At 32.2% G+C, this 16,992-nt stretch overlaps 2 protein-coding genes across 4 annotated transcripts; both read right to left on the bottom strand.

Moving 5' to 3' along the window:
• Positions 1–149: 149 nt before the first annotated feature.
• Positions 150–3,218, bottom strand: LOC113399959 (uncharacterized). Its single transcript, XM_026639286.2, has 2 exons — positions 2,433–3,218; positions 150–2,347 (listed from the first exon to the last, which is right to left on the bottom strand). The coding sequence occupies exons 1-2, from the start codon at positions 2,575–2,577 to the stop codon at positions 495–497; spliced, it is 1,998 nt and encodes a 665-aa protein (XP_026495071.2). The 5' UTR covers positions 2,578–3,218; the 3' UTR covers positions 150–494.
• A 476-nt stretch (positions 3,219–3,694) lies between these two features.
• LOC113399953 (VPS35 endosomal protein-sorting factor-like) lies at positions 3,695–16,682 on the bottom strand. Of its 3 annotated transcripts, none has more exons than XM_064215540.1 (18): positions 16,344–16,682; positions 15,157–15,244; positions 14,935–15,039; positions 14,687–14,828; positions 14,422–14,591; positions 13,291–13,463; positions 12,685–13,024; positions 12,185–12,360; positions 11,880–11,983; positions 10,817–10,998; positions 10,331–10,477; positions 8,853–9,022; positions 8,242–8,404; positions 7,152–7,323; positions 6,941–7,080; positions 5,693–5,861; positions 4,509–4,774; positions 3,695–4,195 (listed from the first exon to the last, which is right to left on the bottom strand). In XM_064215540.1, the coding sequence occupies exons 1-18, from the start codon at positions 16,361–16,363 to the stop codon at positions 4,118–4,120; spliced, it is 2,805 nt and encodes a 934-aa protein (XP_064071610.1). In that variant the 5' UTR covers positions 16,364–16,682; the 3' UTR covers positions 3,695–4,117. The 3 variants fall into 3 exon arrangements, with proteins under 3 accessions (XP_064071610.1, XP_026495060.2, XP_064071611.1); XM_026639275.2 differs by having other exon boundaries at positions 14,422–14,576; XM_064215541.1 differs by having other exon boundaries at positions 16,517–16,681.
• Positions 16,683–16,992: the final 310 nt, after the last annotated feature.

Genomic DNA, 16,992 nt, shown 5'->3' with positions numbered 1-16,992 from the left:
TATGTTTCTATTAACAACTACATATATCGCCTAAGTGTACTCTCTTATAATAGTGCTTTTTATGGAGTTATATTGATTTAAAAATATATGATATCCCATCTAATATTGGTTTTAAATAAAAGGTGAGTAAAACATACTTCATTAATAAAATCAATTTTAATCGAAATATTTAAAACTAGTTAACAATAAACGGAATAAATTGAGCAGTCAAGCTTTAAAAAAGTAACAAATCCTACACTAGATTGTATAAAATTCAACAGCGTGTTGCCCCAAATTGTACTTATTGATTGTTACAATATAATTATTGTTGTAATCATATTTTTTGCCATTTTATTTATGTTTCATGGTTAGATTGTCACTGCATCGATCTGTGAAATCTAACTTTATTATGCAACAAAAAACTGTTACCCGTTATCTATTCAGGTTTTAAATTAAAAGTTTTACAACTGTCACGCTCTAATTATGTTTTAAGTTGACTAACAATCGTAGCCAATCTATACACCAGCTACAGCCTCATCAAATGAAGCCTCGTGTTCTGATCTGGAGAGCATGTACTCAGGTAAAGTAACACCCAACGCTGCGCTGTATCGCGGAACAGTTTCCGCCCAGAACGCTGGTTTAGACTCAGCACCTACAAATTCTTCAGGCGCTACATTGGAATTATCGATAATTTGATCGTTAGTCTTTGAGTCAGATCCTTCACTTCTTTTCACTTTTTGAGCAGTTTTCGCTACAGTATTTGTTGCAGCAACTGCTAAAGAAGCCTGAGGTGCCTTTTTACGTTTTAATTTCTTACCATAATTTGTTGAAGCTGCTACATATGCAGCTGTTTTTGCCGGCGCACTTGTAGTAATAGTTTGACTTTCAGCGGCTTCATTTCCGCCTTCAATAGTCGCAGGTTTTGATGTGAATTCTTTAAGTTCTTGATAAGCTAAATGACTCTGTTTGGGTGCAGATTCAGATACAAACATACATTCTTCATGTTTTAAGCCATTTTTATCTATACATTGGTAACAAGTCATAGCATTTTTTTGTACTTTTTTACATGATGACCTATCTTTTTTCTTAAATTCAGCTAAAACGTGCTCAACATCTTTTTTAGGTTCGTTGTCAGTGTAGAATCCTGGTAATGCTTTTTTATAATCGTATGCCTTTGGTTTAACTTCTTCGGAATTATCTTCGTCACTGGCTTCCCTTAGCGCTTCACTTGGTTTGGGTTTTGATGTATGAATGTAAAATGCTTTATACTTTTCATCGGAATCGTCTTTATCCGCTTGTCTGTAGCTACTATAAGGTTTATCATTTTTTGCTTCGGTAAATTTTTGTGGGGCAGTCTTATCTTCATTTGTTTCCTGTAATTTCTCAGACTTTTTTGGTTCGTTTGATTTTTGGTCACTTTCTGGTTCATCGGGCTCATCATTGCTGTCAAATTTTCTTTCTTTTGAATACGCATATTTATTATTTTTTGGTTCCGCAACATATGAACAAGATTCATAGTTACCTCCTGTTTTAGCATCCTTACACGACATACATGTCATACCATCTCTTTTAACTTCCTTGCAGTTTCCTGGATTTTGTCTTATTTCAGCTGCCTGTTTTTCAGACAAGTCTTTAATTCTTTCATATTCTTTATGGTCATAGCCTGAGTCATAATTGTATGGGTATTCGTATTTATCCTGAGATTCTTTGCTTTTCTTATAAGGACTGCTATAGGGACTCTCGTCAAAAGCCTTGGGCTTAGAGATATACTCCGCTTTAAAATTGTAAGGATCGTCTTCTTCATCTTCTTCAGCTTGTTTCAAATTTTCCCTGCCTCTTCCTCCTGTATAACGTCGAATACGAGCTGGTCCTGCAATATAAGGATTTAGCTTGTAATTTTGTTCACCCTCAAGTTTTTCGATCAACTCCTCTTTGCGGTATCTTAAAGGATGTTTAATTTCAACATTTACAGTCGGTTTAAAATAATCGGCGACTGTGGGATTTTTTTTCAGAGCAGCTAAAATGTCTTTCTCTTCTTCTTTCTCATCAGGCTTATAAACTCTATAAAAAGGATCATGTACGGTTTGTATGTCGTATCGCAACGGGCTAAGTTGTTGCGAATGAGGATTAGCCTGCTGCTCTGCTTGTTGTGCTACTAACTTCGCTGACTTGCCGTATGGAAAAAAGCTTTGACTTGCTATGGGATTGAAGCCAAAGTTATTAGCGGCAAATACATCTTTAGGCGCTACTTGACTTTGCAAAGAGTCTATAGAACTACTAACAACGGTATCAAATAGTTTCGGATATTGACTTTTATCTACATCTAGAACTGCTGCGAGAACGGGACTGGAAGCCAACGATGCTAAGCCTGTAACCGTTAAATGCTGTTATTTTTTATTATCATAGATATAAAGTTAAGCGTGTATTTAGTACTGTATATCATAAAAACTTACCAGAATCTTTGTTGTCAAAAATTGAACCAAAATTCATGGACTGAACGAATCCATTTTGACCTTCACCACTTGAAGATACACTCGCACACACAACCCAAAGTATAAACTGCAAATTAAAAAAATATATATAATTAAATAATAGCATAAATATATCTTAGGTAAATTGTAAATAATACATAAATTCTTTTTCGTACCAGGCAACCTATTCTATACATTTTAAAATGGGTATAAACCCAAAAAGGTGATATTATTAGTTAGCAATTCTTTTGCTATGTCGAGTTGTATTTCTGCCTTCAGTCGATTTGAAAGTAACGTCACACTATTACAATGACAAGATTTTATAGGCGTCAACATTGCGAAGGTGAAAGATCGGTGCAACAGAGCGCGCGTCACTCAAGCGTGTCTCGCCGGACAATGTCCGCTTACTCCATCCGGCAGTCTCTCTGGGGTCAATATCTGCAATAGGCTTCTAGAGCATAGATTAACTTCAAGCTATATATAAACATCGAGTGCCGCCCAACGTTACCGTTATTTGATACACTATTTTTGCTCGGTGCAGTACATTGTTTTGTTTTCGATTCTGTAATGCGTTGAAAAAACGTAACTGTGACCAAGTCATCGTTATCTTTTACATAAAAATCAGCAACGGCTATCTAAATATCCGTTACTTTTATTTTTAAAAGAAACAAAAGTTTGAATGAATAGTTAATTAAAATAATCAAGATTATTTAATTACAAGAGTTATTTTACGTCGAATTACTCAAGCAAAATAATTATCAAACCGTCAAATAGAAAATTATTTTTTCGCATGATTTGAGTAATTAATTATATTACAATAAGCTTAAAGAACAAATTCTTCACGGATATTTATAATATTTCTTAACAGCAAAAAAAAAAAACAACTTGAAATAAATCGTAAATAGAAATTTTAACAACAAATGTTGATCGTTTTTTACTCTGTTAAAGTTTTTCTATTTTGTCCATAAGTAAGGTCACAAGATTAAAAAAATACTTAATCTGTTTTCAAATTCCTATTAATTGTTTTAAAAAAAAGTGGTATGGTGCTTTTAAAATATAGTAAATTTATAATTGAAATATTAATTAAAAAAAATACATGATGATTTTTTTACCGAAGTAATATGGTTTGTTTTTTTAACTCATTTAGCGAGAAATACTATGTATTTTGATTGAAATACTTGTATGTCTACATTCCTATTACAAAGCTATGGGTTTCTCACTTAAGTGACAATGAAATAAATTAATGTTATCGTTTTCGTTTATTATGTACCGAAAATTGTTTATGATTACAATACAAGAGTCACACATAAATATACGTTTTTAAGAAGCATAATACATTGTAGGATAAAGAAAGGATACCATGAATTGAAATATTTATTTTATATAATCTATATAAATAAAAATGTCTGTTTGTATTTTCCTATATGAGTTCCAAACCCTTTTATCCGCTTCTGATGAAACTTTGGTGAGGTGTTCTGCGAAAGCCGGAGAAGTTTTCTAGTCCAAAAAAACAATAACATTTTTTATGTTTATTCTTCAATATAGACGTTCCATGTCGACCCTTATTCCACCCAGGAGAACCCGGGACGGGTAGCCAGTATATTACATAATCACTTATAATAAGATTCAAGATATATTTAAATAGACACTCAATATGTTTATAATATTTAAGTTTCGTTCAATTTATCAAATAGAAGTCGTCCCTCCTCGCTTGTATCCCGTTCCAAAGCTGACAACAATGTCTTCTGTAACAATAGAATATTTTCGTTTTATAATTACTTTACTTTACATCATTATAAATTCAGCTTAATTACTTAAACTTAATCGATTTACCGTTGTAACAGAAACAACTCAATCATTCAAAGGAAAATATTCATTTCGCAAGAATAAAATTTTAGTATTAATAGAACGAAGTATTCACAAAGTTGATAAAGGTATTTAAGAGGCGTAGGTATTTATAGCCTGTATGTAATAAGTTGGATATTACTTATAAATATTTTTTTTCTTATTTGTTTTCTTTTTACTAATATTTACTAAGTAAGAAATGTATCAACTCACCGCGAACTTATTGTTAGAATCTTGAAGTTTTTGGGATAAAACCCATAAATTTATCGCCAAACTGGTCATAGAACCTTCCCTCAGGTCACCCCTTTTAATAATCCTCCAAAACAATTCCAACGCTAAATTGTACTGTTTATTCGTTTCCTTTGCATCGCCTAGTGCTTTCAAAACAACTAACAACTCTTGGCATATATTTGTTGCGTAGTTTTCTAATACGTCTATAAACTCTTCTTCTGAACCATATAACTCGTCGTTGGAAATCACTTACCGAAAATAAATAACAAAATATTACTATAACAAAATTTATTACGAATATACAAGTTCTAAGATAAAAAAAATACTTGTAATGTTAAAAAATAATTGGCACTTATATAATTTAACGCAACGTAGCATCGGCCTCGTGCTATTGTTATGGACTGCTACGTACGTTAACGTCATTTTGTAATTTGGCGTCACAATAAGTCGGACAATATGGCCAATTAAGTCTCCTATATTTATTTTATGTAAGTCGAAAAAAAAAGCCAAATTATGAGACTATTCTGGCAGACTTCACTTTTGTACACTTCAAAGTAAAATATACGACATATTATTTAAAAAACTACATTTAAAATTTTTAAATAATACGATCTAAACAACTTTTTCAGTTTTTAGTTCACAATTTGATTACACTTAAAGAGGTGCTCGTACAAGTCTATACATATTACTCCGCTATTATGCCATAACGAGGAAGTCACGCCGCGTCGGGCACTTTCCTGATAGAGTATACAAGCGCCAATGTACAATATACACAAGAAAATACGTATTTTTATGATTTCTAAATTTCAGAAACCAAGCACCACATAAAATTCCTGTGATTCATTTATTTTTTATTTTTATGTTTATGTTTAATTTATTTTTATAATTCATATCTTCTCGGCTCGGCGGTCAAGGAAAATGTCGTGGGGAAACTTCCACGTGTCTAACTACACTGAAATTTTGTCTACATGTCCAACCTACACGGGAGCAGCGTGGCTGAGTAAGATCCAAAATCTTCTCAAAAGGATATAAGACCTTAGCCCAGTAGTGACACATTCACAATCTAATACTAATACACAAATATAAAATAATAGAATTTACTATAAAATTAAATTCAACGAATGGTATCAATAGTCTATATACAAAGAATAACAATAAAATAATACCTCCGTCTATGTGATAGATGTATTTTTCTTGCGTCAAATTACAGAGTAGATCCAAAGTCCTGAGCAGTAAGGTGTAATACAAAGGATCAGTTTTCCTCCAATGTATTCGTTCCATTGTCTTTATAAATCCACTCAGAATATATGCTTTGCTGCTACTATCCACATTGTCCTGAGATAACACATCTCCATACATTCAAATAAGTTTTCTATACACATAATAAAACTGCAACATTATCTGCCTGTACATTAAACATGATTCACAAATTCAAGGAGAACCAAATGACTAACATAATATATTCTGTAAATTTAAATATATATATATATATATATATATATATATATATATATATATATATTTATATATATATAAGGTTGTCATATGTTTTAAAATCATGTACATAAAACTTCAAAGTATGCCTTGAGTACGCGGCATGTGTCGCATGGCCACATGGTCATAGTAGCCTTATGTCTGTAGTGACCTTATGTAAGTATAAGAATGTACTTGTGTTATTAATTTTAACAATGTGTGCGTGAAAAGTTTTTCTATGTGTATCGTTTCTATACATTTGTCATTGTGTTAGTTATTTAGGCGGAACAAGAGCGGCGACACATGGACTCGTACCAATACGCAACGATGGCATACCTCTCAGATATCTATGATTTTCACTAATATATTTATCAGATATTTATATTATATTATTTGTTTGTGCTTAGAATAACATTGGGATAACTTTGATATAAGATATTTATAAAGATAAATAATATGTAATAACAAATGTATGTTATATTTGTTATTATAATCTTTTAAGTTATGAGATATTAATTGACTTGGTAAATCGATTAACTATCTACTTAAAATAGCATGAAATTATGGTAGGGCCTTATACCATATATCATCGGGCCCTGTTTAGTGGACTAGTGTAGCTAGGCGGATAAAGGTTTCGGTTCAGTATATATTGAGAATAAATCAAAGTTTGCCCGCTGTGGATGTTTTTTTCGGGAACCAGTCTAGTACATAAAAGCTTATAGTAAAGACTGGTCGCAGAATGGTACTGGGTTAATGATGAAAATGGTACATGTTAATGGGTGGAAGGAAGAGTATATAATCGGATGGATTCACGTGTTAGGTAATTGTTTTGTGAGAGCGACTTATCAATATAAATGGCAGGTCAATATTGAAACAGTGATAGTAAACATTTTTTTAATATTGGCCAAGAAGCGATTCGAGCGTAATTTTTAAATACTCACTGGTAAAATGAGAAGAGTCGAGAGAAAATTGCTAAGGAGACCTACAACTTTAACGTGCGTGGGTTTGTTCTGTCCGTCTTCTTGAACGTAAAGGGGAATGTCAGGAATCAAGCTCACGAAAGCTTTCAAATTCGCCTCGGCTAAAAAAGACGAAAAAAATTAAGTCGAATACGTCGCGTCAGAGTGCACGCGAGCGGCGAGCGCGGCTCACCCTGTCCGACGCAGGCGACCAGCAGCGCGGCGTGCGCGCCCAGCAGGTAGAGCTGCGCGCGGCACAGCGCGCACTGCAGCGACGGCACCGTCACGAAGCTGTAGGCGGCGCACGCGCGCGACAGCCAGCGCGAGCGCGACGGCCGCGCGCGGTTGGCCAGCGCGTGCACCGCCTGCGCCACACACTCGCTATCAGGCCTACTTTTTATTGTTCCAGATAGGCGGGCCGGCAAATGGGCCACCCATTAGTAAGTGGTCCCCACCGCCCATAGACATTGGTGCTGTACGTAATATTACCCATTCCTTACATCGCCAATGCGCCACCAACCTTGGAAACTAAGATGCTATGTCCCCTGTGCCGGCAGCTGCACTGGCTTACTCACCGTTCAAACAGGCACACGACAATACTAAATGTTACTGTTTGGCGTTGCCGGTGACGATGGGTGGTACCCACCCAGCCGGGCTAGCACAAAGACCTACTACCAAGTGGATATTTGCCACATTCTTACTGGCGGAGTGCGAACTATGGGAACTATCACTCACATCAAATCTAATTAAAAGTTAATTCTGTTTCGTATCTGTATCTCAACTTAATTTAATTAAAGTTTCAGAGAGTATGGCGATATATTACAATTCTGTTTAGCGCTCAAGCGCCTCTACAATCTATACGGGAGTTATTTCATTGGAGAGCTCAGTCATATACTGATGGATTAAGATAATTAGAAACTGTAAAACTTACATTACCTGTACATACGAGAATATTTTAAGAGTAATAATAATAATAATAAATCTATTTGAAAGCCCTACTCAGTCGTAGGCAATGCACCTAACTGCTTTAATCACCATCAACGCACAGAGGACGTGGGAATTTTTCATTCACACCGGACATATACCTTTACTTTAGGCAAATAAAACGTATAATACTTGCAGAGTTTATTGTACCGTGGAAAACCCTCCCTTCACGATGGTTACAACTTCGTAAAAAATAAAAAATCTATTCGATTCTACCAGATACTACACAATGTGAAATAACAGTAAAAACGATATAAAAAATGAAAGGCCAGTTGGAGTATACAAATGGATATACTCACGTGCACTAGGGTTTTAAGCACTGAATCAAGTTTAATAAATGCAGATCGACACTCGACGTAAAAATTCAACTGCTCCCGCGCATCGTCTTGATAGGATACGGTTTGAATGTATTTATTTATTAGATCTGAACTAATTTTTAACTCGTCTTCCACAGTCACCGCACTGAAAAATAAATATTAATTTCACTCGATTTGTTTAACTAATAGGCCATCTGATGGATAATGGTCACCACAACCCATAGACATTGGCGCTGTTAGAAATATTAACCATTTCCTACATCGTCAATGCACAGTCAACCTTAGGAACTAAGATGTTATAATATGGTTGGATATAATATGGATGGATATAAGATGTTCTTAGAATAAAGACCTTACGAATTCACCTTTTGTTTAGTATATAATATCCTGCCTACCTAAATACCTACAATCTTTTCTTTTCACCAATAAATAATAATAATTTTAAAAGTGCGCAAAATATTTTATAAACACATACTTATGTACTTATAAATATAAATATTGTTGGTCATAAGCGGTCTAATGTCAAAAAGGCCATTCGAATTAAGTAGTATTTTTAATGTAAAACGATGTATACTTTGTGTAGGATAGCTTACTTGATTGCCTCGTGAAGTATACAGCAAAGTCTCATCAAACTGGCGATAATAATATGGTCTTCTATTTGGACCGAGTTGCATCTTTCGAAGAACACGAGGAGTACAGTTTTCGCCATCATCGTGCGTGCATTAGATGTTTGGACCAGCTCCACAAGCGGCATGAAGGCGTCCTATTTCAAATTTAAATTTATATATAACAAACAGGGACCGTTTATTTAAATTAAAGATATATTTTCAGGAAGAAATCTTTTTGTTTTTTATACATACATCGTAGGTCTTCTAAGTTAAGTAATTAGGATATGAAGTTTGAATTGTAAAGAAAAGTTCTAGTAATTAACTTAGTGGTTACTCTTTAAAAACTATCCTGGAACCTGATCGATAACCTAAATTATTATATGTGTCTATTATAAAGTAAAATACAGATTCCGAGAATAATACAAAATAGTCTAATAATACCGATATTGTGCCTATGATTACACTGTTTCACTTACCCTTCAAACCGGAATACAACATACAACAATACTAAATATCACTATTTGGCGGTAGAATATATGAAGAGTGGGTGGTGCCTACATACACGGGTTTCGGCAAAGCCCTACCACCAAGTAACACACTGAATACTTAGTAGTTCACGTTCACATTCTTATAGTAATAGCTTCCTTAAAATACGATAGATTGTAAATAGACGGCACTAACCACGACGACTACTTTCAATACGCTGATGATAAGCCGATAGTGTCGCGCGCATTGCATAAAGGTTAACCTAACCTAATGTTCTGAACACATAATAATATCTGTGAATAATATTTGCTAAAATATTTTTAATTATACTTTATGGTTATAAGAGGAGAAAAGCAAAATAAACAACATTTGACAGTAAATTGACGCAAAATCATTGGTCGTGAGCTTGATTAATCTATGATATTCACTATGGATTTGCGAAAAAATGGCGTTTTGAACGTCAACGAAACTGTTTTCGGAATTTTGGAAGTAAAATTAAAGTGGAAATAAGCAGTTAAGTGTAATAGTGTTGTATTATAAATAAGGATATATTAATCATAAACTCTTAGTAGTGCACAATTTAGCTGAGTTTTCAGCAAATTGCATGAAATACGTAAATCTATGGTTTGTTTATCTTTTTTCCTACTTCCATTGGAATAGGCTACAGATAGGCTAACTATTCTTCTAACTTATATCGGTTGTAATAAGTTCCCTATTTTATTCCGATGCACTTTCGACTACTCACAAAACTAAAACAGCTTAATCGTAACTGAGGGCCAATACTACTTATTTATATCGATTTAGATACGATCCCGATTATATTCCGATCCGACTTTCACCGAACCGCAACTGGATCGTTGTGTTATTAGAATAAGAAAATTTGTACAGGATGAATAGTAAACACAAATTGAACAAGAGAAGCTCGATACACTGACTCGACTCGGTGTCTTATAAATTTCATGAAGGAAACATCTTACCATTAAAAAAAGTTCTTCAACGTCTGGAATAGACTTCAACATCCTCTTTACGACTAACTGTATTTGCGAGGAATAATCATCAATCGGTTTACCGCACTTTATCATGTAACGTATTGTTCCACGTAGCAACATATTTATATGCTGAGCCTGTAAAGATACAACCAAACATTTTATTTTGCTGATCAAGTAACGCAGATATAAATAGTTTCACAGATTGATACTAATAATAAATATTTTTTATAAATTATCTAATTTACACTTCAAACTTACAAATTATCTAGTTTTAAATGTATTATTAGAAAGAAAAATAAATATTATTGGTCATAATAGTATTGCATTTGAAGAAATATTTTTTATCGCAGACTTGTATGAAACCAACTACTAAATAAGAAAATAACTATCTATCCGGTGGATCAGATTAAAGTTAGATATTTTTCATTGGAACTTGAATAAAAGTTTGTAATTTGTAATAATTCTTTGACTCACCGATAATTGCGTGCATGCGAATTGTATCCAAGGCTCTAACACTTGCAGGAAATTTGCAGTCGACTTCATATTGCTTACTATTTTCCACCAAGTTTGACTCAAAGCTTCAGAGGACAGCTGACGATAGACGTCAGCGTGGCAAAGATGTTCTCCGAGCGCAGATAATATTGGGCTCAGGAGAACTGCGTACATATTAATTATAGTTAAAATTATTTGTCTTGTTGTTGAAGATATTTTGAATTTATTAGACCAAAAATTTTCTATAAAAGTAAGACCAACGAAAATAACATTAATATTGATGCTGATTATGCTCTCCTAACTAATTTTGTCCAAAACGGAAAAGGACGCAGGACATATTATACCGCACAAGTGTGTGCGCAAACAGTGTACTCCTTTTCCTCACTCTCATAATCGGATGTGACGGTAAATCCGACACGACCGAACATAATTCAAGCGCAGGACCAACGGTTTTACGTGATTTCCAAGACACGGGAGCATACCAATGAATCAATCATTTTATTATTACTACGTCACTAACATATACCGCTAAATTTGCACATATTAATATCTAGAATATAACTCAAATGTATGACATGTAGTTAGAGAAAATTTATTATATTATTATTAAGGAAGGGTCTCCTTAAATATGCAAACAAAAATAGGACTTATTTCGTACTGTGTAAAGTCATGTTCTGTTTGTTCTATTACGTTCTTTATATACTTCGAACTCGCGGAAGGTCATTCTTATTTATTTTTGTTTACGATGATGATCTATGTTTTCAATGGTAAACAGCGATATAAAATAACAACTCGAAATAAAATTGTAAACCACCTATACTAATATTATAAATGCGAAAGTAACTCTTTCTGTTTTAACGCTTTCACGTCTACCCCACCCAACCGGATTTGATAGAGTTTGGTATGAACCAAGCTTGAACCCCAAGGAAGGTTATGTTTTTAAATCAAACATCTGACGACCGCCACGTCTAGCACGCGACCGAAACAGCGGGCAGCAGCTAGTTTCAAATATATTATTATTATTTTTTAATATTTATAAACTTACCCATGTGTTCTGCTGATTTCTTTATAGTGTCCAGAATAGCTGATGACTTCTTTATTATATTTGGAGAATCAAACCCTGATACTATACAATAGAGTAACAGCTCACTGAAATAAATTACAATATTTGAAATTAAATTAAAATAACTCAATTCATTAATTTAATTATTTACAAATACAAGTAAAACCAATACAAATTCAAGTATAAAGATTAAAAAATCGCGCTCGGTTTCGCTTAATTACTGTAATGAGATATATTTTACAATAATTATACTCAAATAGGAAGATATAGTGTATATCAAATTTTACCTATTTTCGGTTTTGTCGCACAACTGCAACAGTTCGTCCAGCAGCGTGAGTTTGCAGGGAATAGTATTTAATGTTCCATAAAGTAGCCAATCTATGGCCGGAATATACAGACTGAGGTACTTATCTGCCGTCAAAAGCTGAGCACCAAACTTTTTAGCCATAGCTGGTTGAAAAATCTGCCAAATAATTTATAAAATAAATATATTACAACAAAAACTAACTATTCAACCAATTACCTATATGATAATTATAAAGAGTTTTTTTTTTGTTTGTATGTAGAGGGTAATCTCCGGAACTAAAGAAATAATTCAAAAAAAAATTTCATTGGTAGAAAGCTACATTACTCGGGAGTACTATAGCGTATAAATACTATTTACATCATACAATTTTCTTATTAATAAATATGGTGCTATTTTAGAATAATATTATACATTAATCTATTTTATCGAATAATCTCTCCGAAAGTATAATGAAGTCGCACAATTTAGAATTGAATATACCTGTTGATATTCCTCCAGAAACTCCTTAAGATTATCATGAAAATAACATTCACTCTCCTTTCCGTACAGTGCCGAAGCTACTTTACACAAATATACTCTGATATAAATTGCAACGAGGGGATTTCCAATGCCTCTAATCATGGTTATCAATCTAGCAATTGCAGGTTTTATTTCGTCCTTTGAAATAAATACATAACACTTCAATAAGGACATTTCCATATACAATCGTGGAAGTAGCTCTCTGATTGAAGCCATTTTAAACATCCAGTTCTGACATGTCTCCCTAGCCGACTCGGGAACCAATCCTGAATCAATATCCTCCAATTCGATAGCTGCATCTCTGAAAGATATTTATTGTTAATACGATTCACGGTTATGATTAAAATTATTCACTATAATATCTATAATGTGGTTGGGTTAGCGAGAAGGGCAACAAAAACAATGTGGCTGCAACAAATATGGCGCACTACTAGTGATTTGTCCTAAATTTGGGATTAATAAATTTAAATCCATAACATAAGGAAGGCGTTCACATCTGGCTAACACAATAACAGGTATTAAACATCTCATTATCTAAATTTATATAACCGTTATATAGAAACTTACCCAAAACTCTTTTTCTTAAGTCGATCATAAACCAACTTTCCAAAATTATCCAATACGTCGCTTATCAAAACAAATTTGCTTGGATAGAATTGCATGACACTTATATCTGATAGCAGCTTAGAACATTGAATAGCAATTTTAAAAGCCTTAACTCTTTGTTCGGTCTCCCAGGCCTAAAATATTTCAAAAAGTAAACTTTTTTATAACTAATTAATACATATTTGTATAATCTAGAGCACCACTGAATAAACATTAAATTATTCAATTACTTATTGTATAAGGTATTTTGGAAAGGTTGAAGTTTTTTCCCAACTTAACTGTATTTTTCTCAGCTTAACTGCCTAATAGTTATATACATATTTGAATAATCTGTTGGAAAAAAAAAGAAAGCACTTTCCGAACAATCTATACATTTTTGTAACTAAGAAATCCAACATTGTTTTCCAGCAATATAGTTTAATAATTATAATATATATATACAGTACCTACAAATTATGCCAATCAAGGATTACATTATACAACTGGTATAAAAAGTGATGCTCTAGAGTAAACTATGTTGAAGACAAACAAAAAGGTAAGTTATATTTTTGTGCGATCGTGCGTGCGTGTGTGCGTGCGCGTGCGTTTGAGTTTGTTTGTATGTATACAAAAAATATTACATTAGATTCTTACATTTTATACAGTTTTATTTAATATCCTTAATGAGTTTTGCTTTGATTTGATAAAACAAGTCTAACTGTGAGTATGCTGAGGTTTTACGCAAGTATAAAATAAGTGCTTAAGACAATTCATAATTTCGAATACTGTACACTCTTTTTATAAATCCTCACTAAAATCTTATTTATTGACATCCGAATCTACGAGTCCACTAAAATTTACAATAATATTTTTCTCAAACATGGTATACTATTATTAACTATTCAATTCAATATTATTTCAAACATTGTATATATTATTACTAAATCAATTATTTACTAGCAACAAATTTCGACATAAAAAACTCACGAAAAAGCAGTCTTTTCTTCAGTCATCTTCACTCAATCAAATTACATGAGAAATACAGCTAAACATAAATTAATTAATTAATTATTTACACTGAAAAATGCTTAATGTAATATTAGAAAGTAATACCTTTTTTATTTCATCATCAAGCATATGAATTTTTGTAACAAACTCTTGTTGACTTAATCCCATTGTCTTCCTAACAGATGACTCATCAAAATCATCAAGTTGTTCCAATCTGTGTTTTACCTTTTCATTAAGATTAGATACCTGTCTTAAAAGAGCTGAAAAGGAACTAACTTAAAATTTAAAAAAAAAAAGAAAAAGAAAAAAACAGATTAGTAACATTTAAATTTTATAACACAAATTTAAAATAGTGTAATTGATGACAAACTTTTTTCACCACCCGGCAGATAGCTACTGATAATTGTTAATTTTTCTCCTGTTGTATATTTGTTTAGAATAGCTGTACGTTTGACACTCCAAATTTTACTGTAATTCACTGTGGCATCACTTTCTATAGTTGGTTCAGAGTTCTGAAAGCAGGAAATACTTACATGTTAAAATGGTTACAATTATACATATACATATGTATGTTTTTTGCTAAAGAGTAGTTGTGAAAATAATTCCAATAATACTTACATTTTCTAAATCCATTTGTTCAAATCTCAACAATGGGTCCAATTCTTCAAATGAAGAACTCCATTTCTGTAGGCTTTTCAGTAAGCTTTTATTTGAATTATGTTTCTGAAATGGAATTAATCTATATAAGATATATATGATTTTGATTTTGATGTGGGTTATTTTTTAAACTAATATTTTTAAACAACAATTTTCTAAATATTAATACTTTTCAATACATACTAAGTTATGAACTTCAACTCGTAATGGATGATTTGTAACTTCCAAACTAGGATATTCATGTTTTTGTTTTTCTTTCTTAACAGAACACCTGAAAAAAAACACAAAATTTAGTATAATAATTAGCCACGACATATAGATTTAAACCTTAACAACCAATTCACTCTCACAAATATCACCAATATTGTTAATGTCAATAGCCATGCACACATTTTTTATCCAAAGCATCCAGAAACCTCCTCTCCAAAATCAACATTTATATCCTCTTAATAGGTCATAAGTGTGCGCTTTTACATATTTTAAAGTTTAGCCAACATCTTAGCTAACAATTGTAAGTAGTTTATTTGAGTTTGTAGTATGGTGAGAAGTTTTTGTGTTCAAAGAAATTCATAATATAATTTAAAAAATTATTAAAAAAGAAGAATTAGAAAAGTACCTAAGATTAACTTTAAAGAAAAAATTTAAGTTTTCAATTATAATATTGTACACTACAACCAAACTAAAATTATTGATAGGGTCATTGAATATGATGATTTCTGTTATATATATATATATTGTACAAATGTTAAGTTTACCACCCCAACCATATGAAAATAAAGGCAGAATGCAAATTTGATGCAGATGTAAGCCAAATTATGAGGTCAAATCGGAACTAAAGAAACAACTTAGCAGTTAAGTGAGGCATTAAAATTTTCTCTATCAAATATCTAAACTCAACAAAGGATCCTGACCTGCAGAAACATTACAGATAATTTACAAATTTGCCAGACCTGCACTATTTGTAGCCCTTAAAGAAATACAAAACCAAACACTTCTTGTTTACATAGTAAAAAAGAAATTGCTTCCGATTGAATATACTGCATTATAGCAATATGCATTAAATACTACTTGATGATTTGTAAAAATATATTTTTATATAAAATAATTCTTTAATAAAATTATTATTCTACACATTTATACATATTACACAGAACATATTCCTATACTGTCCCAATATTAATAGATCTTATTTTCTAAATATACTGTTGTTTCTTTTTTAATTGTAGTTAAATAATATATTTTGATAAAAACATTGTTTTACTTCTTGTCCTTTATTTAGGTGTTACCTTTTTATGATTGAGATATAAGTAGACACGTCAGTAAAACAGAAGGTAGGTAGTTAAAAGTTAATAATGAAAACATTCTCATACCATTTATAATAAGTAGGCATTTCTGTAAGTGTATTATTTCAGGTAACACAATCAATACTCCATCAATGTCAGTAGATAGTTGCAAAAAGTTAAATATTATGTTATTTTCTTAAATATTATCGAATCTTTACAATAAGACCGATAGAGGATGTATTTTATAGTTATAAAAATACAACGCAGTGTAATTATGCAGGATGCACTAGAATACGATATATAAAATACTGCACATAAGCACGCAACATTTAATTCAATTCTTTATTCATATGCCATGTTCCGAAGTATGTTATTAATTTCTTCTTTGCAGTTTGCAATAATCAATATTATCGATGTTTTAAAACAATTTAAATGTCAAATGTCGTTTTTTTGACAAATAAAACTGTAAAATGAAAATGTCTAAAGATAAAGACTCCAGTACACGTTGGGCCAAAGTGCCGACTCAATGCCTTAGTTAGAATGATCGAACCGTGTACAAGCTCCATTTCCATATCCAATAAATAAAAATCAAATTTGATAATCCAACTGAATATCGATAGATATATTAGAAACGCTTGAAATTTTTAATTTAATTTCTCATATTGCTAAAAAGGATTTAGTTAAGCTAGCTTCTTGCTATTAATTGTTAGTCCTGTTTTTAAATTGAGTCACGATG

The sequence above is a fragment of the Vanessa tameamea genome, chromosome 8, assembly GCF_037043105.1.
Source record: "Vanessa tameamea isolate UH-Manoa-2023 chromosome 8, ilVanTame1 primary haplotype, whole genome shotgun sequence".
In the NCBI taxonomy this organism is placed as follows: domain Eukaryota; kingdom Metazoa; phylum Arthropoda; class Insecta; order Lepidoptera; family Nymphalidae; genus Vanessa; species Vanessa tameamea.
This window is presented reverse-complemented; position numbering and strand designations above follow the sequence as displayed.